A 24,435-nucleotide genomic window follows, 5' to 3' on the forward strand; every position below is an offset into this window, starting at 1 on the left:
TTTGTAAGCTGAAAATAAAGCTAAGTTTTAGAAAAAACTTTGAAATTTCAGGTAGAACAAAAAAGCACTGGCCTCCAGCATTGCTTTGGGAGTGACAGCCTGAGCCTCAGATCACAGAATCATCACAGAATTATGGAATGGCTTGGGTGAGAAGGAAGCTTAAAACTCATCCAGTGCCACTCCTGCCATGGCAGGGACACCTTCCACTGTCCCAGGCTGCTCCAAGCCCTGTCCAGCCTGGCCTTGCACACTGCCAGGGATGCAGGGGCAGCACAGCTTCTCTGGGCACCCTGTGCCAGAGCCTCACACCCTCACTGGGCAGAATTTCTTCCCAAATGATGGACACAAACACCTTCAAAAAGAGCTATAGGAGAGCTTTGGTGTTATGGAAAATTCCTGCTGCTTAGCCTGGTCCTCACAGCTCCCAGCCACATCCATCCTTCCTCCCCCACACTCCCACCAGCCCAGCCTGGTCCCTGTCCTCTCATCCATTCCATCTGACACGTTACCTTTCCCCAGGGATGGCTCCCACAAAAACTCGTGCCACTGGCATCCCCCAGCTACCTCAGCACCTTCCTGTGCCACCTCATCAGTCTGTGCTCATCTCCTCCCTTCTCCTCAGCTCCCAGCTGCTGGCTCCCCCAGCCCTGCTCCTCTGGCCCTGCTCTGCACAGCCCCCAGCTCCCCAAGCCCTAAAGCTCCCCAAGCCCTACAGCAGGCAGTGTGGAAGGTGCATGGAGAGGCTGGTGCTGGATGGGATCCCCGGAGATGGAAGTGCACAGCAGCAGAACTGCACGGTGCCTGTGCTTCTGCTCCTCCCTGTGTTCGCAGGCAGAGCAGAGCAGAGCAGAGCAGATCCCAGCCCTACACGGGATCACTCCTCCACCCCCAGCCAGTGGTAATTTACCTCTTTGGAAGGTTTCCTGAGCACATCACCTACTCCACCCCCGCTCCTGAGCCCGTGACTCAGTACAGTAACAATGCACATCAGCAGCGTCTCGCACGTATGCTCCTTGTTCTCTTCCTCCAGCTCCTCGCTGATCAGCTCTGGGAACACAGCAAGCAAAGACACGTTTCACAGCCAAGATTAGCTCTAAATCCTCCTCTCCATTCTTTGCTGGTTGTGCTCTCTCCCCCCTCACACTGCCAGCCTGTGTTGCAAATCCCTGCGAGTTCATTCCCAGATAATCACAGAATAGGGTGGGTCAGAGTGACCTCTGGAGATCATCCACCCAAGCCCTGCCCAGGTAGGGTCACCTGGAGGTGACACAGGAACATGTCCAGCTGGGTTTGGGATGTCTCCAGAGAGGGAAACTCCATGATTCCCTGGGCAGCTGCTCCAGGGCTCTGCCCCTCCATGGAAAGAAGCTCTTCCTCATGCTGAACAAAACCTGGCTTAGTTTATGGCCATTGCTCCTTGTCCTGAAAAGGCCTAGAACCATTCTCTGACAGCCCTTGCAGACACTGGATGGATTGATGGGATCCCCTCTTGGTCTCCTCAGGACTAACCAGCCCTGAACAGTCTCTCCCCACAAAGGAGATCTCCTCATCATCTCCATGTTCTCCCCTGCCCCTCTCCAGAGCCACCCTGGGAGCAAATCTCCTCCCTGCCCTCCTCTCCCCACCAGCACTTTCCTTTTGTGCCTGAGCTGCTGCCTGTGCCTCGGTGCAATCTCTTCCCATCGCTGCTCTCAGCACAGCTCAGATCACCAGATGCCTGTTTATACAGAATCCGAGCTTTTTGACAGCTCAGAGGACAAAGTGTTGCCTCTTCCACTCTCCCCTGGTGCCTGACAGATTGCACAGCCTTTGGGCTGCACTCAAAATGGCAACTTCCACTCAGAGCTTTCAAATGGCTAAAATATCACTGCTTGTGGAAACAGCATTTTGCTAGAAAAGCAACACACTTTTTTTGACCTTCTCTTCGCTTGGCTCAAGGCTCCAACTTCACTGTTTCACTTGCAGAGCTGCTAGAATTCATTCCCTAACCTCATACACTCCCCCTGTACCCATTAAAAGCCTCACAACTTTCATTTCATCACCAAACTGCTCAAAAGCAGATCCCACCTTCCCACAGCCAGCCTTAGAAAGGCCCAAATCCCTGTGCAGCCCTGAAATAACCAAAACCCAAGAGCAATGGCCAAAGATGGGGCATCATGAACATCCCTGACCACACAAGACCCCAGGGCTGTGCTGATTATTTGTGATCTAAAAACATCCCTGAGTTTTCCTTCCTGCAGCCAGAGTGAAGAAGCTGAAAAAAGCTTGTATGAAGGCTGATTTTTTTTTATTTTCTTGTATCAAGGCTGAATTTTAGTTTCTCAGAAAGGAGCCCTGAGCGAGGCAGAGTCCTCTCCTCCTGTGAGAAGGCTGGTGGTCATCACTGACCTTTGATGGCCATGCAAGAGCTCCCCTTCCCACAGAAACTGGGATGTTCTGTCTGCCCCTCCCAGCCAGTACCATAAATCTCCCACAAGGAAATTACATTTTCTAGGAAATAAAACTGAAATATTTCAATACTCAGGTAATATCTCACTTTCTTGATCTCCAAGCGTACTCCTGTCTACTTAATCCATTGAGTACTTCCTGCCATGATATTAAAACAGTTTCCTTAGTTTGAGACAGAACAATGCTGCCAATAAACTGTATTTCACAGGGCATTATCCTCTGAGATCACATTTAAGAGCCTAATGTTTTAAAATAATAAACTTTGCAAAGAGGCAAACTGCATCTCTTCCTTCTCCAACTGACGTAGAAAATTAAAGAGTATGGCAGTGTTTTATGAAGTCTGGTTTAGATCTAAGTTCCTCTGCTTTAGTCACTTATTGTAACAAATGTTATTTATGCTGTTGGCCTAAATTAATCCTATTTCGAGTCAATCACATGATGGTTTTGTTCCCAAATTTATTGCATAGGTTTTTTAAAGAAACTATTTTAATTGAAGGTGATTAACCAAAAAAAGTGTGAAAATTCAGGGTGTGAGTTAGGAATTCCAGAGTGGTACTCACGGTCTGAGGGAATGATGGAGGAGCAGTTTTCACTGCTCCCTGCCTTGCACACATCTGAGTAGAGGAACTCTCCAGTCATGGTCTCACCTGGCTCTGTGCGATCTGCAACCAGAAAATGCTACATCAAAGGATGGCTTAACACCCTGCAAGGTGAATTCTGAGGTACTAATGTTCCCCATCATATTCAGTGTGCAATTACAAGGCATTTAGAGCAGTATCTTACCCTAGGGTTTAGAAGGGCACAGTACTTTCTGATTTACACATTCCATGGCTTTAACTTCAACCACAAAAGCATTTTTTATTTCCTTGAATTATAGATTGGAAAAGACCTCCAAGGTTCTCCATTGAGTGCCAAGTCCCCACCTTGTCCCTAGCCCTGAGCACTGAGTGCCACAGCCAGGCCTTCCCTGGACACCTGCAGGGATGGGGACTGCAAACCTCCCTGGGCAGTTCCAATGCCTGAGCACCCTTTCCATGGAGAAATTCCTGCTGATGTCCAACCTGAGCCTCTCTGGCCCAGCTGGAAGCATTTCCCCTTGCCCTGTCCATGCCCTGGGAACAGCACCCTGTCCCTCCCTCCCCACACCCCAGAGATCAGCACTGACCTGGCAGCAGGGTCTCGTTGGGCAGCTTGTCCACCTCCAGGATGAAGTCATCCTTGAAGAAGAGGTAGCCCACGATGGAGAACAGGTAGACGAGGATGAGGGCGAGCACGGCGGTGAGGATGATGGAGCGCCCGTTGCGCGTGACGCTCTTGATGACGTTGAGCAGAGTCTCCTCGCGGTACACCAGGTCAAAGAGCTGGGGACAGCAACCACAGCACATGGAGCACCGCTGGTGCCACCAGGGCCAGCCACGCTGGAGCAGGAGGAGCTGAGGCAGCTGTGCCCTCCTGTGCAGCAGCTTGGCCAGCAGCCCGTGCCTGCTGTGGGCAGCTGTTCTGCCTCAGTGCTAGACACACAGCCAGCTGCCAACACACACTGCTAGCTGCTGTCTGCAGTATTCTCTACCCCTCACAGCCTCCAAGCAGCTCGTTTCCAATTGCAATTAGCTATTTTCTTTAAATCTTCATTTATTGAGCATTTAATTAAACAAGCGGTATTTTTTTCCAAATTCTGTGTTTAGATTCCTCTGCTGATGTTTCCTTTGTTTTTCACTGCTCTGGGTCAGGGACAACTCACAGCAGAGCCCAGGCAGGCTGAGGCTATGCTGGGGGATGACAGGAGAGGTATCTGTTAAACTGGACCTCCGTGAACACAGAAAATCACGAGCTCAGGTACCAGAGGATGTGGCAAACATCAAACAAAGGGACAAAAATAGCCTGTTCTGAATGGGATTTCAGCTTTGCTTCAACAGCGACACATTTTCTCCACCAACACCAGATCCACTCCTTCAGTGCTATTCTTAGAAGTCATGCTGTGCAAGGTGAATCCCACCCCAGACAAGATCTGTGTCCGTCCTGTGAGGGCAGGAGCCTGGATAGAGCCATGGACACACTCACAAGTTTTCCAGCTGCTCAGAAAGCACAGCACTGTGTTATAGTTATTGATAATAACACAGCCAAGCATCTTAAAGCTCATCCAGTGCCACCCCTGCCATGGCAGGGACACCTTCCACTGTCCCAGGCTGCTCCAAGCCCTGTCCAGCCTGGCCTGGGACACTGCCAGGGATCCAGGGGCACCACAGCTTCTCTGGGCACTCTGTGCCAGGGCCTCACACCCTCACAGGGAACCATATCTTCCCAATATTCCATCTAAACCTTGCCCTCTCACTGTCTGTCTGTGTAAGAAGTCACACAGCAGAAGAAGGGCTGTGGCAGGAGTCCTGCTTTCTCTCACATTAACCTCTCCTAAGGAAAACCTCCAGTGTATGGCTCTGCCCAGTGTCTGCCCAACAGCTTCCCAGCAGAAAAGCAGAATTTGTTCTGGATATGCCTGAGATGGGACTTCAAAACAGACAGCAAACACCCACCAAGAGGCTGTAGAAGAACTCGTGCACGAAGAGCCCCAGGGCACAGATCAGCAGGTAGAGCAGGTGATAGAGGAACTCCACATCCATGATCATGGCCTTGTATCCTCGCGTGAAGGTCCCACAGTTACCCACAAAACTCATCAGGAAAATGATTTTATTACAAACCTAAGGAGAGATGATCAAGAACTTAGTTACAACAGGTAGTTTTTCAGGGAAAACAGGATGTTTTTTCAAGCTGGAGATTACTTAGCACCTTGTTGGGAAATCCCTTCCAAGGCCTGACCACCCTTTCCATGCAGAAATTCCTGCTGTCCAACCTGAGCCTCCCCTGACCCAGCCTGAGGCTGTTCCCTCTCCTCCTGTCCCTGTTCCCTGGAGCACAGCCTGACCCCCTGGCTGTCCCCTCCGGTCAGCAGCTGTGCAGAGCCACAAGGTCCCCCTGAGCCTCCTTTTCTCCAGGCTCAGCTCCCCCAACTCCCCCAGCTGCTCCCCATCAGACTCACAATGCATCATTTGGTGATTCTTACACATCCCCATAAATACTGAGGCACTCTGGGTGAAGAACAAAGTGCTTTATGTCACAGAGACTCCTTCCCGTGTGTGTCTGGGGTGGGAGCTGTCCCTACACTGAGCAAAACCTCAGAGCTCTGTGCAGCCTGGGGAACCAGGATTAAAGGAACACCACAGAGCACTCGTGCTAGGGAGAGCCCAAGGAGGGAATTCCTCCTCCCCCATGTCCCAGGCCGTTTTTCCTCCACATCTTCAGGCTCAGGTGAGGAACCCTTCCACAAGAGGCAGGAGAAGGTGAGGAAAGCCCAGAGGTCCTTACATTGAATGCACCCAGGAGGAAGAGGGTGGGCTGCAGCCCCACGGAGAAGATGAGGCGCAGGATGGTGGAGGCGATGAGCGCGCGGATGCCGTGCGGCTTGGGCAGCGCGATGACGATGGCCAGCGAGATCAGCATGGCTGTCCACAGCAAGCCAGACAGGTGGGGCTCCAGGGTGCCTGGGCAGAGGGAAAACACACCCATTGCAGAGCCTGAATGACCACAGTGAGCACAGCACTGCCTGGGTTGTGTCTGTGCTGCAGCATCACCCAGCCCGGTGCTCTGCCATCCCTGAGAGCACAGAAGCACCTGAGCCCCTTCAGCAGCCTGAACTACAAACTTGTTACTCAACCATGATGCAAACAATAACTACTGTGGGATCTCCATTTTGGTGTTCACTGCTGTACACCTGCATGCTGAGGGCTCTTTGCAGTGCCTGGGCAGGGGAGGACACTCCCCACAGCCTCCTGATGTGCCTTGCTCAGACCCTCGTACCCATTTTTGTCATCTCCTGCTATTTCTGGGGCTATTTAGACTGTCCCATGAGACTGCCTGCTTACATAACACCGAGCCCGTGTAGCTAAAAATACATTTCCCTGAAAGAGCCATAAAAAAGACTCAGCCCAAAATACCATTTACCCTGGGTTTATGCAGAATGTGAGACACCTCCTTCTTAAAGCTGACATAAAGATTTTTGTCTTCGAGCAACTGGTCCCTCAACAGACAAAAAGGCAAGATCCCCAAATTTCAGAGCACTCTGCTGCCCCTTCTGCAAGTGTTCTCACAGAAATTGTGTCTGACTGGCAAGATCCTCACTCAGGGCTTTCTCCTCCTGCTCCCAAATTCAGGCAGCTTAGGAAATATTACTCTCATCTGACTACCACGAGCAGCCATTTAATCTTGTTCCAAATCACTGCAGATTAATAAAGACAGCAGAGGATGGATGGAAATTAAAAGTTAATAAGCGTAAAGTTGAACAGCTGTTTTGGCTGCCTGAGGGGAGTTTGGGCTCCTGGAGCAGCAGTGCCACCAAAGCTGTCACAGCACGAGGGACAGGGCTGGCAATGGAGACACCCCAGTGGGAACAAGAGCAGCAGGGAGGGGGACAGAGGAAATGTGCAGCAGCTTATTCAGGAGTGACTTATCCAGGTAAGGTTTATTGGGAATACATTTTCTCCCATGGGTTGCAGCAGCTCCCAGCAGGGCTGAAGAAACACCTGGAGTTATGGAAGCCTCAGGTGCTCCCTGGAATACCCAGCTGGGCCCAGCCCAGAGCCCCAGGCTGCCCAGCAGCACCAGGAGGGCAAAGCCAGCACCTCAAGGGACCCAGCTGTGTCACCTGCAGGGCACAGCAGGGCACAGGCTCCTCTCCTCCCCAGGGACAGGGACAGGGACAGGCTGGGGGCAGTGTCCCTGTCCTGGCACACTGAGCCAGCCTGGTCACTCTCTGCAGCCAGGCTGACCCCAAAGCCGTGCTGGGAGCACAGGGAGTCACTGCACAGCCACAGGCAGCAGGAACGTGCAGCCAGCAGGAAGTGCTCCCTGCCTCTGGAATTCTCACCATTCCAGTACAGAATTCCAGGCATCCAGTTTTGTTTCTGCTCCTCAAGTCAGAAGTTTTACAGCTTCTGCTACTGTCAGATGCTCATCAGCTGCTCAGTTCACCGTGTCTGAGCAATTCAAGACACTGACAACTTCCCCCAAACAGTCTGTTTGGAAGACTCTTTTTTTTTTTTAAGCTAAATATAAGATACACATGTATTTATTTATTTTACTTTTTGGATTCTAACTTGGAGAGGAAGAGATTTTATCAAAATGTTACCTGATAAATAAAGCATTTCAAATATGTAGGGTAGGGCATCTTCAAAATGCCAAACAATCCCCCCCAAGTCTTGCAGTTTGTAATCTCAGGGAACTCATTTAACCAGCAGCTTTCCTGGCAGCCATAAATACAGAGCTTTTAGCTTTTTTTGGGATCTTTGCAACTAGAGACAGAAATGCAGTTGTTTTTTGGGCTTGTCAGAACCTTCACACCAGGATGTGGGCTGTCCCCACTCTGCTGACCCTGGGTGTGACACAGGGGAACAGCAGCTGCTCCTGATGGCAGAGGGTAAAACTGCTCTCTTCCCCCTCCTTCTGGGTTTTTTTTCAGGATACAAACCCCCAACACACAAGGTGAAAACTCCTTCAAACTCTACTGCAGATGTGACAAATTTGCTCCCTGTGGGAATCCTCTGTCCCCACCCTCCTAGCAATGAGCTCTTCTCCCTTATCCTCCACGGATTCCTGGAGGTCACATCCCCTTTGCCAAGGCAGGACACTGTCACCCACCCCCAGCACCCAGAGGCCTCCTGGAGCACCATGAAAACGGAGTGGAAAATGTCATTAATAAACTGCAAGCTCAAGGAAAACAACACATTCAACATTTCGCCTATTTTTAGTTCAATCCTTAATTTGCACAACTTTAAACTGAACTAGAACAGTCAAGTAATTAAAGGTGGATATTTGTCTTGGGTACTTTTTTCCCCTAGGAAAAAGCATGGCTCTACATTTTCCTTAAAATGCCTCAAGAAAGAGTAGGAGAACAGCACAATTTGAAAGAAGGCAATTAAAAAAGCCAAATTCTGTTCTCCCACCCTCGCTGATGTGAACAGCAGTGCACAGACACGAGTGGGGAGGGCAGAATTTGACTCATTACACCATATTTGTCCACATTTTTTTTAGGTTAACCATCAGTACCTCCTCGAATTCCTTTGAATGGGTAGAAAAATGCCACAAGGAGGTTCATGAGGACAGCCAGGTTAAAGGAAATGCTGCTCCAGAAGGACATGTTCCGAGCACACCAGTACAGGAAAGGCTGAGCTGCAAAACAGAAAAATATTTCTTTTTAATGGAGGGCTTAATAAAAATAAGAGGTCTCCATAAAAACAAATATCACCACCAAAACAAGTTTATTTTCAGTTTGCCCAAAAGCACAGCCTCAAAAGTCATAATATTCATGGCTTATTCTGAAGTTTATTTAATTACCCTTCATCTTGGGGGCACTTCATGTTTCCTAGATGGTGTTTTAAGGCAAAAAATCCCTGGTTCAAACATGGTTTGGCAGCAGCAAGAGAAAAAGCTGAGAAACTGCAGAGATCAAGCACTTCAGGCCTCCCCTAATAACATACTTTGTTCTCAGAGTCACACCAAGAACAATTTGGAGGAGGAAGATGAGCAGTGAGGTGCAGCCCCATCCCTCTGTGCTCTGCTGCTGCCAGCAGCTCACCTGCACCAGGCACTGCCACCTGCAAACTCATTTTCTGCTGAGAACAGCCCAAAAGAGCCCAGAATAACCAGGGGGTGAAGCTCACTGGCCTCCCCTCTGCCCAGAGGGCAAAGGACTCAGCACATCTGCACAGAGCTCAATGCACAGCCAAACAGCACATTTAAATTCTTTATGTTACACAGAAAAACTGCTCAAAAAGACTCCTAATTCTAATAATCCCTGCAGCCAGAACCAAGAGGCAGAAAGCAGAAAGATCCCTTTGCTGAAGTGGTTGTGAACCCTAAGTAGACAAGCAAGCCAAGAAGCTGCCTGGCAGTAATTCCCTCTCCATCCAGGCAAAATCCCCCTGATTTTAGCTCCTGCAGGCTTAGTGCACAGAAAATTGTGTCCTCCTGAAATCTAGAGTAGGGGAAAAATCCATTAAAAATGCTCTCTAAGAAGGGAAAGAAGTGTTTTGCCCTGGTGGAATGAGGCAGCATGTTTAGATATCAGAGAGCAAAGAAAAAGCTCTCAGTAAAATGTAGAAACAAGCTGAAAATGCAGACTTTGGGGCTGAAGAGTAATTTATTGGATGCAGCAGTTGTGAGCCTTGCAGTAGCCACCACCTCTCTCCAGCAAATTCCCCTCTCTAACAGCCCCAGCAAAAATTGGGATAAACAATTCCACAATAACCCAATGTTCTCAGTGTCCCTTTAATGGAAGAATTTGTAAGCAGGGTGAATTGATTTATATGAAATTGTTACATAAGGGAGATTACAAAGGTCCAGGTTGAACTTTACACCTTCCTTTGGGGATGGACACTGACTCTCTGGCTGTGCACTGCTCCTGCCTGGCTTTGGCAGCTCATTTCTGTTCTTAATTAACAATTAAGAGACTTCTGCTGCTCTGGTGATGGGCCAGCACCATGAGATGAAGGGAGAAGTACATGGGATTTTATTTAAAAAGTCTTTTTGAGGGTTGAAAAAAAAGTGGCATCACATAAGCACACACAGCACTGCCAGAGGTCACAGCTCCAACACAAATTCTACTGAAGATGTGAAAAATAATTGTATGAATGTAAAAAATCACTCAGAGGCCAGACAAGACCCGAGTATTAGAGACAGAATAAATTACCCCAGTTTCTTTAAAAAATATATAAATATTCCCCACTTCTGCAGGTGGATCTTGGCTCATTTGTGGTCTGTTGTTAATGATGAATGCCTTCACAGCTTGCTGGGAGACAGCCTCAAAGACAAAGTGACTCAAACAACGAAACCGAACAGAATATATGGATGCTGCTGAAGCTGCAATTAGTTTAGGATGTCATTCTCCCAGATTTCTTGCAGAGCTCTCAGGTTTTTGGAAGCAATCCCACCTCTGCTCCAAGAGGGGCTTCCAGCCCAGTCCTACTCTTGCTCTAAAAACCAGAGAGGGGAACAACAGTGGTTGTCAGATGGCAGGGGTTGGCTTGAGCAGGAAGGACCTGCTTTATCTCCCATTTCACAGGGTCACTGCTGGTCAGTTCTCACCACTGCCCACTGAGCCTCAGCTGCAGCATTTGGCCTTTAGCAAAACAAGAGCAAAAATATTAAGCAAATGAGCTAGAAGGTTTACTGGGGGACGTGCTGGCACTGTGTAAATTAAAGTATCATTTTAAGGGATTTCCCAGCTGCCAGTGGGAACCTAAGAGGGAAAATCAGTGCTTGAAAACACCTGCTTTCAGATATTTTAGCATCACAGGAATGGGAAGGGACTTATCAACTTGTCAGCCAGTCTATGTGCCCAAAGAAGAATTAATTCTACTTCACCATTACTGAGAAATCCATCTTTAACTTTTTCTTGAACGCTTTTATTCCTGGAGATGCCTTAAGCCCGAAGGTGGAAAAGAACTTCAAAGTCCAACCTTGCTGCATTCCCCAGCCCCACTCCTCCCTGTATCCAGCACAGGGAAGCAGCACAGGCCACTGCTCTGGGTCCTCTCCCTTTCTCCCTGCCTCCTTCTCATTTCAGCTCCTCCTCCACACATTTGTTCCTTCCTGCTGGATCTCCAAAAGGATGACCTGTGCTCCCTCTTCCCACCCTGGATCCCCTGCAGAGGGTCCCTATTGCTCCAGCATCCAGCCTGCCTTTATCCCAGCACCCTGCTGTGGTGCAGAGGAGCAGCTCTTGCAAACAATTATCGAGGAATCACCTGCTGCCCAGCCAACATTCCAAATCCCAAAACCCCAACCTCAGAGCTCTGCCGGCGCCTCCCCACACGGAGCAACACCGACCCACCTCGCAGCTTCTTCTGCCAGTTCATCTCATTGAAGAGGTCCTCTGACTTGAGGAAGAAGTCGTTGATCTTGCTGCCCTGCTCGTCCCTCTCCGTGGTGTAGTAGATGCGCAGCTTGGACTCCTTGGTGAGGAACTCACAGATGCTGGGCACGGGGAACACGATCTGCTCCATGGTGCGGTCCGACCTGACAATCTGCACAGCAGCCTCATCAGCCCTTCCCAGGGCTTGAAATGCTTTTATTGCTTGGGTTGCTGCCTGCTTTGCTCCCCCTTTCAAACCAGCTACATGCAGGAACATTTCCAGAGAACAGCAGATTTCATTTAATTTACCTTTCAAAGCTGGTCTACATTTAGCTGCAAAACTGGGTATTTCTATGCTGTGGTCTTATCCTGGCAGTACTGGTCTGAGCTGGGATTTCCAAGAGGCCCAGTGAATCCTTCACCAAAGCTGGGATGCATTTCAGAGCAATGTGGTTGCCCAGTTCAAGAATGTTGGCCAATTTGAGCCATGGGCAAGTACAAGGAATAACAGTTATATCTGTAATGCTTATTAGAGAGTTTTGTGAAGTCATAGAACCACGGACTGGTTTGGGTTGGAAGGGATCTTAAAGATCATCCCATCCCACCCTGCATGGGACTTTCCACTGTCCCAGGTTGCTCCAAACCTTGGGACACTTGCAGGGATCCAGGGTCAGCCACAGCTTCTCCGGGAAATCTCTCTATTTGTGAACGTTTTACTTATATAAAGCTCTTCGATGGCACATGAGGCCAAACTGTCACTTGAATCCAGAAAGAGTGGCAAAAGCTATCACAAACTTTCTGGATTCAGCAATAGCAGCGGCCAAAATGTAACAGAAGCGAAGCCACACTTCCTCCTGCCAAGAGAGCTCTGCTCAGCTCCATCCCCGAGCCCACACATGACAGCTCAGGAATAGCTCCCCCCGCCACTGCCAGGGAATTAAATAAATAACTGCCTCTCTATGTTCTGCAGCACAGACAACAGTCCACAGGCAGTGCCACGGCAGTATCATGAATAATGCAGCAGGGCTGAGCTGCCTGGTCTCTCCCTCCCAGGAGGCTCAGCCCCTCGGGTTGCTGTACCTCGATCTGGGCCGTGTGCTTGGCGTAGAACTCCAGCGCCTCGTCCCCCTCGATCTGACCCCCCGGCTTCAGCATGTTCTGCAGCTCTTTGTTGTGACGAGCCAACTGAAATAAAGGAATGCACAGGGAGTGGGAGACACCAGATGTCTCTCTGTGATATTAAATTTCTGATTTTTGGCATAAAAAAAGAAATAGTACGCAGTCAGCTGCTAGGAAAGGGCAAAGTTGACAGAAGGCTTGTTCTGTTCCAACCAGACACCCTGCAGCTCTATTTTGGGAGCAAGTCAGAATGATTCAAATATGTATTTCTTTAATGCCAGTGTTGTACTCCTCTTTTCCCCATCCTCTCCCACCCTTTGCCTGGCTTGGGAATCTTTTTGGGCATTCACATTCAGTCTGTCCTTCTACAGCCACCCTAACCCAAAGGTGTGCTCATCCCCCGAGGATGCAGGCAGGGACAAAGAGAAAATCTGTATCAACTGAGCAGCAGATGCACAGAGCACTGCTCCAAAAGTGCTGCTGGATGCTCCAAATTCATCCTGCAGCACAGTGATGGTCTGTCTGCTCAGATGCTGGAGGAACAAGAAGTCTCTAGTGCAGTGAGAGATACAGCATCAATATATTTTTTCTCCCCTTTGGTTTTTTATCTTTCAAACACACATTGTATCAATACAATGGCTCTGCTTGGCTCCAGCAGAGAATGTGGCTAGGACTGAGATTTCTGATTACACTTTAATTGATCTGTGAGTAGAATTTCTTCGGGAGTATAAAGTAACCTTTGATACAGCTGAAAAATAATACACTGCTGCTCAGTGCTGCCAAGAACTGAGCCATGTGTCCTCAGGAACTTGGTCCAGAGCCTGCCTGCTTCCCACTATAAAAGAAAATTCCCAAAATGTTCTTGTATTATACGATTTTTGTTTCTGATTAAGACTGGGATTTGCTCTGATAACAAGAAAACTTGCAGGGAGTTTCTCTCAGAGATGAGCCATGAAAACAGTTCCAGGGAAAAGCAGGCTCTGGCTTTTCCCAGTGTGTGACTCGTGGTGAAACTCTACCTGATGAGCCAAGATATAAATGTTGTGTCCCACGTTCCTCGGAGATGCTGCGACATCTTCCCCGTTCTCTCCATCCTCAAACTCCACTTCTCCCTGCAGATAAGCCTTCTTGATCACTTCCACCTGGAGAAGGAGGCAGAGGCAAGGAGAGGAGGTTCAGGCAAAGGCTGGGAGCTGCTGAGGGCAGCACACCCTCGGCACTCCTAGGGACGGGAATGGGAGTGGAGCAGGGACATCCAGAGCAAGGGCAAAGGGTTTCTCAGCATAAACAGGAGGCTTGAACTCAGCTTCAGCCCAGCTCACTGACACAAGAGACTGAACCTCATGTTCTCCTGGAGGTAGCATGTTCCAGCCCCACTCTCCCCACCTGTGTCACATTCCCACCCCAGCTCCAAGGCAGCCTCAATGGTGCTTAGGCTGCACTTTGGATCTCCTGTTTGTGTTTTCACCAGTTCACACATTAACCAGCCCCAAAACCCTGCTGTGGTTTCCTGGACAGCTCTTAGGGCACATGGAATTTTCATTTCTGTGTCTCCTGTCCAAATGATTGGAGTCAGGAGCTCAGGAGTGATGCTGGGACTCACCAGCTCCTTGGGCCTCATGTTGTAGAGGATCCTCTCTGCGTTCTCACTGTCATGCCTGCTCTCCATGATGGCCAGGAGCAGCTTGGAAGCATTGTTCTGAGGGAGGGAAAAGCAATGGCATCACTGCCCAGCTGGAGTGGCACCACTCTGCTGCCAGAAGGGCTCAGGGACCTGGGTGGCACTGCCAGCAGCCATGCAGGCACACTGTGCCAGGCAGCCCAGGGCTGCTGCAGCCTCACCTCACCTCACCCAGCCCTCCCTTCTCCCACTACTGACCTGCACAACTTAACAGCATTTCTCACTAGTTTATTGCCCAAATCCTATTATTGAGAGACATCAAATTAACCCCAGCCAAGGTTGAGATTTCTAAAAAAGCTGCTGTTTCATGCTTGTGCTGTTTTGTTTTGAAGATACTGCAGCATCACCACAAGCTCTGAGCTCCCAAATGGTGCAGCTGAGCTCTGCTGAAGATGCTGCTGATTAAATCAAGGGACAGCCAGGGCTGAAGACACAGACGTGCTTTGCTGCTTTTAACTGAAATCACTCTGCAGTCTGCTCACGCCAAGGAACACAGGGAGGAAATGGGAAACTACCACAAGGCACCAGACTACTTTAATACGAACAATTAAGATTAAAATCCATCATGCCTGACAATAAAACCCAATAAAAGTATTTAATTTTGAAGTATAATGCTAATCGAGTCTAAAAGCATTTTTTATTTACAATAATAAAAAACCCACATTACCCATAATAATGGTGTGAGTCGGCAACGGAAAACAAGGAGACACTGCAGTGTCAGTCAGGGCAATAAGTCAGAAAGGAAATATTTCTCAAGCACAGGCTGAAGCAAGAGTGCCCTGGAACTGCTGTTGCTAGAGGGGAACCTGCTCCTGTATTTTGAAACCAGCACCAGGGCTAATTATTTCAGCATTAATATGAAAGCCCTAAAGAACTGTTGATGATTTAACACCAACCGATTAAACAACACCAATAAAGTATTGGGAAAGTAGTTGCAACATGAGAAATTTCACTTCCATTGTACACTTAAAAGCTCAGCAACAACAGAAAAGTTTTCATCAGCTCCAAATTTTTTACAGGAAATTATTCTAGGATTCCTCAGCATACCCTGACTGCCTGCATCCCCCAGCTGGGAACTGGTGGCTTCACATCATCATTTAAGGGATGAAATACCTGTGACAAACAATCTTTGGGCACTGCCTCCAGCTCACTGATGTATATAATTTTTTGGCACTTATGAATATTGGGATATAATAAACACCCACGTAATTGCAATAATAAAATGATGTTTCATCTCACTGTGAACGTGCCTCGCACAAAACATTCACTTGCCTTCAGCTCCAACACGAGGTCCATCCTCTTCTTTCCCAGAGGGTTGATGTCATTGAGAATTAATGCTGTGATGATGTCAATGCCGTTGGACTCGTGAGTAGCAATGCAGTTCTGTCCAAAGAAAAGTCATCAGGCTTCCTTAATTGCCTGCACTACAAACACAGCCCAGGCTGGTGACCCTGCCAGAGCAGCAGAGTCCCCTCTGTCATCACCTCGTGGGCTGCCTGAGATGGATAACTGCACACAGAGCTCTGGGCAGTGCAACAAAACAAAAGATGAAGGCATTTTGTTCCAAGCTTTTCCTCTCCCCAGCCATGGTCCTGCTGGAGCCCCCGGCCTCAGGAAGCACAAAGAACCATAGCTGATAAATGAAGCATTTCCATGCCAAAGTGTCCAGGCTGGAGGAACAGTGTTTCACTGAGATTAGGGAGAATTTTCTTTATTATAAATGTGCCAATCAACACCTACTTCAGTCCTGTCTACACAAAGAATGGGAATTTCTGTCACCTTCTGCCTACCCTTCAGCCCTGCTTTTGGAATGATCTGTAAGTAAAATACACAAACAGCAGCTTGCTGGCTTTAAAATCCAGAGAGAGCCCTGCTCTGCCATCGAGCTCCACTCCTAGAATACCTAAAGGGCTTTATTCCACCTGATCCAGAGAGCAGAGGGACACTGCCAGCTCTCCCTGGCATTCACAGCTTCACACACTCTCTTGAAGAGACAAGAATGACAGAAAAGTCACATTCTAGACTTTCAGGACAGTGAAACAAATCTTAGCAAAGCAGAAATACTTCTACTGCTTTGAGTGGCTCAGCTCCTCAGAGGGGATGCTCAGAAAGACAGGTTGATTAGGAGGAGTTTGAGGATTTTTTTTTTCCTTTATAAACTTGTAGGGCAAGTAAAGTGGGCAGTGTTATAAGACAACAGCAGTCCAGCAGGGCTGGGGCCCAGGGGAAAGGGGGTGCATGTCTGGATTCATTACCTGGTTCTCATGGCAGGGCCCCTGACAGTACTCAGTCAAACTTTCCAGCGTCTGGTTGATGAGTGCCACGTTCTTCTCGTTTATATACAGCCCCAGAAGTCCAAGGCCCCCAGTTGTGCTCCCACAGATGCAGTCCAGGAACTGCAGTGTCTCACACACCAGGTTGTAGTTTGTCTTGTTGTTCTGGCAGCGTAGGAAATTCTGTGAGGAGAGCATCAGAGCCATGAGGGAAGGGAGAGAACCATACAAAGTGCTGTTTGGTTGACAGTATTTATGAGGTTCACCCATCCCCAGCTGCACTGCCCAGTGGATTTCTCTGGTTTCACTGGACAAGCAGTTGAAGCCTCTTTGCAGGGTTTATTTGCAAGGTGCAGCTCTCCTGAGAAGCTTGCTGGCTTCATGTTGTACAGCAATAACCAGAGTGCATCCCATAAACAGACAGAGCCATTAGAGCCTCTCACCCAGACCAGAACAGGCACTCTGCAAAGCTCTCTGGAGCCTGGAAGCTTCACTCCACCTGCAGCATTTCCCTGCCAACCATCCCTCCAGGCTCCTCACAGACTGTTCTCCAAGGTGGGAGCAACAATTCCCTGGCTGGGGCTACCCAGCAGCTCCACCTGCACAAGAGGCACCTGAGTGCACACCTTGAAGTGCAATTCTCTCCCCTACACTTCTTCCCACATAATTATTGTAGTTCCTGCTTGAAGCTGCTGATTAGGAGCAGCTCCTCTAATGGAAAGCTAGATTTATCAGTGTGGATTTAACAGCTTTCTGCTCTCCTGGATTCCAAATGAAAAAAAAGCACTAAATCCAACCAAAACTAAAGGACAACTAATGAAAACCAATTTCCCAGTGACTCAGATGCTGTTTGCCAGTGCATTCCCAGCAGTGCTGCAGAGACTGACAGCCACCACCACTTTCTTTTCCTTGAAGTTTCAGTGGGAAAACTCTTATCTAGCTGAATTCTACCAGGTAACAACAATTCCAGAGTGAAAAACCCCTCAGAGGAGCAGGAGACATGGGACTATGGAACCAGCAGGGTCTTTCCTGACCTGGCTGTCTCTGTGCCTGAGTCAGACTAATGAGTCTTTTAAGGCAAACAGAGAGAGAAATTGCAGATTCAATGGAAGGCAAAGCTAAAAAGGGAAAATGCTGTCTATGAATGCAGACTAAAGGTGACAGTGATTCAGCACATTTCAGCTGATTGCTCATTTAGTATCCTGACTTCTGATTAACTTGTCAGAATGTAAAAAGGTTGATCCTACAGAAATCAGAGCTCGTGCCTTCCCTCCAGGAAAAAAAGCAAAACTAAAGGATAAAACCCAAAGTGAGGAAGTTGAACGCTCCCTTGTCTGCAGCACAGCATTTATTCTGATTACAGCTACACTTGTACCTGAGCTGCTAGATCCACAGTCAGTCAGGAGAAAGGAGGGATGAGGCACAAGAGGCATGAGGATATTGTTAGGCTGAAACAACGGGAAGGAAAAAACTGTAGAAAACAAACCCCTGCTGCACTGTGAGAAATTGCCCCAGGGAGTGTCTGCTGCTGTCTCAGCCAGGACAGAGTGAGCTCTTCATTTTCAGTGACCCAGAGCATCTCACAGGCTCTGGAGTGGGAACACAGCTGTTCAGCACTGAGTGCGCCATCCCACTTCTTTCTGAGGTATGGACCCTCTGACAGACCCTGCATCCAGAACGAGCAGCCACAGGCAGATTCAGCTAGAACACGTGAAGAATATGCATCCACCCATCCATCCCAGTCCTTGCATTCATCTGGAGAAAGCACTGCAGCCCAGAACAGCATCCTCACGGAGCAAACTGGGGCTGTATCTGGGAAGGGAAGGACTGACTGAAGCAGAGGGCACAGCACTGCAGCTGCCTGAGCATCCCAGAGATTTCATCCTCCCCTGACACACAGCAGCTCCTCCAGAGTGACTGCAGCTCCCTGTGTTTGCACATCAGCTGCCAACAGCCTGCAAATGCCTGGTGTGCCCAGGGCAGGTGAGCCCAGCTCCCTCCTCATTCAAATACAATGTGCAATTTTGGGAGACACACAGCTTCCAGGAGAGTCCTTCCTTGTTCCTTTAGGCAGCGAGTCCTCTGGCACTGCTGTAGAGAGCTCAGTTACATGCACCAGCTGCAGACACCAAGATTTTGGAGGATCAGACACTCCTGCCTGCCCTTCAGGGCCGGGGGGGACAAACCTCATGGCAGGCAGGCTGCAAGAGGATTACATTGAAAAAACTGTTCCACCTCTTTTTTTTTGTAGAAAAAAAGAAAACCTCTTCTCTCCCAGAGCCGACTACAACTACCTGCTGTTTGGGAAATGTAATTGTTGGGGATGGGGAAGAGCTCGGGCCAAGTTTCTGGCTGGCTGGAGTTCAGCTGTGCTCCTATAGCTGCGGGTGCCTCGCCAAAGGCAGAGCGGATCCTGTGCGGTTTGGAATTGTGCCACAGGAACCGCCGGCCTGCTCGGCTCCGACACCGCCGGCGGCAGGAAAATCCTCTGACAAAACACACATCAAAGAGCTCTCTTCTCTTCAAAACGAGAGAAAGGCTGATGTGTATAACCTGGGCGCTCAGGGATGCTCTGGAACACCAGGCTGGAGCTCGGGGATGGCTGTGTGCAGCTGTGATCCCACGTGCTGCCGGGGCATTCCCACGCCGAGGAAGCATTTGGCAGCTCTGCAGAGCTCTCACGCAGGGTCCCACGCTCCTGCAGCCACGGAACAATGTGCAATCAAGGCAATTATTGCTCTTTATGAGGGCATTTAGCACATTGTACAGTGCCTCACCAGCTCCTCCATCCCAACCTGGCAGCGCTGAACAAAAATCATCGGAATTGCAGTGCCTTCCTAAGGGGGAAGCTGCTCTGGGCTTCCTGGAATTCTACAAACACATCCCAGGGCAGCAAGGGAACTCTAGACACATGAAGAGATCCATGAAAATCCAGGAGAACCTGGTCACTGGAAAGTTAAGCTTCAGGGCTGCTGCAACCAAAGTCCCAATGTCCTTTTCATTTTCCTACCTGATTTTTCTTTCTTTCCCTCCTCTCTCAAAAGCAAATCAGTAACTTCATGGGACAACACTTGCTTGCTTTAAACACAAACATTTTAAAAGCCACAAGAAGTGTTGATTTCACCACCTTTTATGTACCTTTCAAAGACCAGTGGATAACTGGACTTCCTCATCAGTCCAGCAAGGTGTAAGTATTTTTTTTTGGATTAACCTCAAGACCAAAGAGAATAACTGGCCACATAATCCATTTAAAAAGGCACGGGATTAGGATAATGGTGTGGCAGCAGTGAATGCACAAGGTGATCCAAGCTGTCTGGAACCAGACGGTACCTGCAGATCCCGGTTGTGGTTTTCACAGAGCAGCTGCAGGAAGCGCAGGATGGGCTGCATGATGGAGATGACAGCACTCATCTCCAGCTCATCTTTGCCCTTGTCTGCCGCAGCCTGGGCTCCCTCTCCCGCCGAGTAGTGCTCCTCAGGGTCAGCCTCTCTGCGGTACGCGTTGTACGCCTTGCGCGTGGCTGCCGACGCCTCCAGCAGCTGGTCGCGCACCTCCTCGGTGATCTGGGTCATGGGCTCCCTCACTGCAACACACAGGGACACAGCCTCCTTAGGGCAGCTGCACCAGGGGCCAGCAGATCTGTTCACACCTTCCCACCGCGGCTTCACCCGCAGGCTGTCGAGCAGCAGCTCTTTGGTGAGTGCGTTTAGTGGAGGTGAGGGGCTCGTGTCACACTCTGCACCTTGGACACCAACCACGATTAATTGGTTAAAACCATCTGGGGTTAATTGGTTAGGGCACACGCATCTAGCACTAGCAGCAGTTATGGTAAAAGGACCTGCTTTAAAAGAAAAGTAGGATTTCTTCACTTATTGTTAGTGAAGGCATCAACCACAACCCCCAGTCCAGGGTTGTTACTATGGATCAGATTTGGGCAGCTTGTCACAAGACAAGGCAGCAGAGTCTCAGCTCAGAAAGACTTTTCCTCATTGCAACAGCACAACCTCACAAATGATGAAGAGGGGATGAAGCTCTTGAAATCCTGAGCCAGGGCACCACTGATCTCTGAACTTTGCTCTGTGGGATCAGAGATCAGAGCATTATTGCATCAATTGAAACGAGTTGAAAAAACACTGTACTCCCCTGTCACTTCAGAAAGGGAATGACTGGGGATTACCTCTTTTCCTGTTGGGGACATCTCTGTCTGAGTCTTCATCTTTCTTTTTGTTTCCTAAGTCACTGGTGTTGACTGTGACAGTTGCCTTGATTTCTTGCTGTGCCACTTTCATGCGATCATAAAAAACCTTAAAGAACTTCTCAGATTTCTTATCTTCCGTCAGTCGGCAGAAGAAGGAATGCTACAAGAGAAAAGGAAAAACATCTGTAGCTCCATACACAGCTCTGAATCCAGACTATTCCACTGCTCTGCTCTCTGTGGTATCCTGCAAGACTGGAAGGTTCATTGTCAGCAAACTGGAACTCAGAGCAATGGAAACTTGTAGTTTATTGTAAGGCAGCCCCGCTGTCTCAGCTTTAAGTCCCTTATCAGCAAATTCAAACACATATTTAAAAAGAAGTGAGGGCAATAAATCACACCAGCCTGTACTTTTGAGCAGAACACCTCACTCTCAACACGGGAAATAAGGTAAGTACCATGAATTAAGGTAAGGAGAAGGGAATTCCCTGTAATTTGATTCCCAGCTCAGAAACAAAAGGGTATGAGCAATATACAGAGAAAAAAGAACTCTCCTGCCTTCCCACCCTCAAATCTAAGGGACTGTGACTCATAACATGCAATAGCCAACGTTAATCACAGTCCAAAAATGTACAAACAGGGCGATGCTGTGAGGGACATCTCGTGCTGAGCTTCCCCTGCCCTGCCTGCAGCTGGCTCCTTAAAACTCCTTCTAGTTCCCACTCCAATACATCTTGAAGTGACAGAAAAACTCAAAGCACTGACTACTTTTAAGAAGGTTTATTACTCTTCTTCTGCACATATGTGCACGGAGACAGAAAGTTCTCCCTAAAATCGAGGAGAATACAAATCATGTACAGGTCAAGAAGGAGCCAACACAGTGAGTGATCAGACAACTCTTGATGAAACCAATATGCTGTTACATAAATCAGGACCAGAGCTTAAACACGACTGAAGGATGAACTTGTAAGTGGGTCACCTTATGCAGAGCATTATGAAATTAGTTAGCATTCTGCAGCGGCTCGCCATCCAACAGCTTTACATGATGAATAGGAATGAAGGCTGATTTATTGAAAAAACAAATTAAAATGGGAATAGCAATATATCCTGCCCGCTCTGCTGCGGAGCACACGGGGCCATGGCTGCTGCTGCCTTTGATCACTCCCCAGCAGCTGCACTGAGAACACACCGAGTGACTTTGAACACTCCCAGAGTTGTGTCTTTGATTACAGGCAGAGCAGGAGTGGGGCTATTTAAAGAACGTGGTCAATATTCACGAGATATCCCTCCCACCACTGCAGTACCTCCCACCTGCCCTGAGCAGCTCAGGTAAACTCTGAAGGTTCTGTTTATTTCTAGTGATTAAGAGAGAGGGGGAAAGGAGAAGAATCCAGGACAGATATCCCAAATCTGCAAAACCAGTCACACCAGTACCCACAGGGTGATCTGAGTGCCCAAGTCAATTATTAGTATTGGTACAATAAAAATATAATATCTAATCCAAGACTTTATATCAACAATTTGAATGTTTTCTCTCAATGTCTTCCCATGGCTTTAAACTGAAAGAGGGCTGACTTAGATTAGATATATTCAAGAAATTCTTCCTGTGAGGGGGTGAGGCTGACCAACAATCAAATCCCTCAATAACTGGGTGGTTGAGGCAGCCAAGCCTAAACTAACTCTGTTACTTGGTGGCCACAAGAACAGATGCAGGAAAAGTTTGTATCTAAGGAGCATCTTGGAAATTCCATTATACGAAAATTACAAATAACAACAACAATAATTCACAGACAGACCAGCAGAAACCACAGGCTCTAGAAAGGCTAAACACTTTCTGCAAAAGCCCATGATTTGGTCACCAGGCAGCGAGGCCATGACCTGGCCGTCACCTGGCTGTCACATCCCCAGAGCCCAGACAGGAGGAGTTTCCCCATGATGAAGCCATGGTGAAGGAAAAGCGTTTTTTAATGAACCACACTAAAGAAATACCTTTTATGAGAGTAATTACTACTTGCTGACAGACTTGATTTTTCATCTTTTCAAGCTTCTTAACTGACTTTCCACTGCGCTTCAGAGAAAAACCCAAATGAAAGGAGCGTTTCCAGTAAAGCTTTTTGTGCATGCTGTGCATACACTGAAGGGGTGTCACCAAATGATTGTTTCAGTTTAGGTCAGGATGCCTAACACCTTCACACATATGAATCAACCACATGCCAGCTCCCAAAGATACTGTATTTTAAGAGGTGTGATCTTGCAAGTTGCGCTCGAGCAGGTAACGGGTGGTGATAATTATGACAGAAATCCTAAAATTTTATTTACAGATATAGCCTCCGAGCAGAAAGTGGAGAAATCTCCCTTTTTAAAACGGAAATCGAGTGGCCATTTTAGAGCACCGTCTGCTGGGGTCCTGGCTTGTGTACAGACACCATGGAACCACAGGCTGCTGAAAGAGCAAGCGTGGAGGAACAGCCAACCTCCACACTGCTGCAGGATTTTGAGGCACAGAGCTTTAAACATAGCCCTGACACTGCAGCATCTGACACCAGGCATCCCTGAGGGTGCAGTCACCACCACGCTGTGGCTTGGGAGCTCCTAAAAACCTCCTGCAGGGCAGGGAGCTGTGTTCCACAGCAAACCAGTATGGGCTGTGTCTGGCTGTCCCAGTATGGAAAAGATGTCTGAGAGGCAGTGGAGACACAGATCCATCTGGTACTGGCAGTGAAGGCCAGAGAGGGACTTGGGACAAGGGCATGGAGGAAGAGGACAAGGGGAATGGCTTTAACCTGCCAGAGGGCAGGGTTAGATGGGATATTGGGAAGGAATTGTTCCCTGGGAGGGTGGGCAGGTCCTGGCACAGGGTGCCCAGAGAAGCTGTGGTGCCCCTGGATCCCTGGCAGTGTCCAAGGCCAGGCTGGACACTGGGGCTTGGAGCAGCCTGGGACAGTGGGAGGTGTCCCTGCCATGGCAGGAGGTTGGAAGGAGATGATATTCAAGGTCCCTTCCAACCCAAAACATCCTGGCATTCTTACAGAGTGCTAAACTCATGCAATATGAAACTGCATTTGATTTCAACCTTGTGTTGCTAATGTCTGTTAAGTCATTGCCCCTGGACAGGAGCCACAGCAGCCTGGGAGGTTTGCCCCATGAACTGAGGCTCAGCAAAGAGCTCAGAGAAGCCCAGCAGATCTCCAGAGCACAGCAACCATCCGAGCACATGAACCACAGCCACTCTGAGGTGACAGCACCAAGATAATGGGATTGTAATTAATGACACAGGCACAGGAGGAAACCCAAAGCCACCCCATGGGACATGCAGAGTGCCTGAGAGGACAGCTACTCCCTCAAGGGAGCAAGGACATCACCACAGAGCTCTCCATCCCCTGTAAGGAGAAGCAGCCACCACCTGCACACATTCCTTGTTTCCAGGGGGTGGAAGAACCCAGCACAGGCATCACATCACAGCCACACACTGCTCCTCCTGACACCCCAGTTAAAGTACCACAGAGCAGAGCAACTAGTAACACCAGCTAGCAGGAAACCTGTGCAGTAACTTCTTCCTTTTCCTCTCCATCACCCAACTCTGCTCCTGAGGGATTCCAGCCAGGAGCCTAATGCACAGCAGGACATCCCCCTTACACCTCTGCCCTTCCAGTGCATCCCCTCAGGGCCAAAGCAGGTCACTAAGAAAATACCATCATCACCCATGGCTTTACCTCCTGCTCCACACAAAATGTAGGAGAAGAAAAGCTGTAAAGCAAGAGATGGATTTCTCTGGAGAAGCAATGGAAGGCCAAGTTCCACATGCAGCACACTGAC

At 48.8% G+C, this 24,435-nt stretch overlaps 1 protein-coding gene across 11 annotated transcripts in view; it reads right to left on the reverse strand.

Annotated features, from left to right (window-relative positions):
- Positions 1–24,435, reverse strand: part of ITPR1 (inositol 1,4,5-trisphosphate receptor type 1) — a 147,234-nt gene that overhangs the window by 18,506 nt on the left and 104,293 nt on the right. For all 11 annotated transcript variants that reach the window (XM_085072227.1, XM_085072233.1, XM_085072232.1 and 8 more), the window contains 14 exons: positions 20,602–20,782; positions 19,754–20,007; positions 16,406–16,606; positions 15,423–15,533; positions 14,073–14,168; positions 13,489–13,611; positions 12,431–12,535; positions 11,330–11,522; positions 8,545–8,667; positions 5,809–5,984; positions 4,980–5,144; positions 3,614–3,809; positions 3,009–3,110; positions 908–1,047 (listed from right to left, as the gene is read on the reverse strand). In XM_085072227.1, coding sequence (XP_084928353.1) covers positions 908–1,047; positions 3,009–3,110; positions 3,614–3,809; positions 4,980–5,144; positions 5,809–5,984; positions 8,545–8,667; positions 11,330–11,522; positions 12,431–12,535; positions 13,489–13,611; positions 14,073–14,168; positions 15,423–15,533; positions 16,406–16,606; positions 19,754–20,007; positions 20,602–20,782 — 2,166 coding nt within the window. The remainder of the gene's footprint in view (positions 1–907; positions 1,048–3,008; positions 3,111–3,613; positions 3,810–4,979; positions 5,145–5,808; positions 5,985–8,544; positions 8,668–11,329; positions 11,523–12,430; positions 12,536–13,488; positions 13,612–14,072; positions 14,169–15,422; positions 15,534–16,405; positions 16,607–19,753; positions 20,008–20,601; positions 20,783–24,435) is intronic.

This window comes from Lichenostomus cassidix, chromosome 12 (assembly GCF_008360975.1).
Source record: "Lichenostomus cassidix isolate B80296 chromosome 12, HeHo_3.0, whole genome shotgun sequence".
NCBI classification, from domain to species: Eukaryota; Metazoa; Chordata; class Aves; order Passeriformes; family Meliphagidae; genus Lichenostomus; species Lichenostomus cassidix.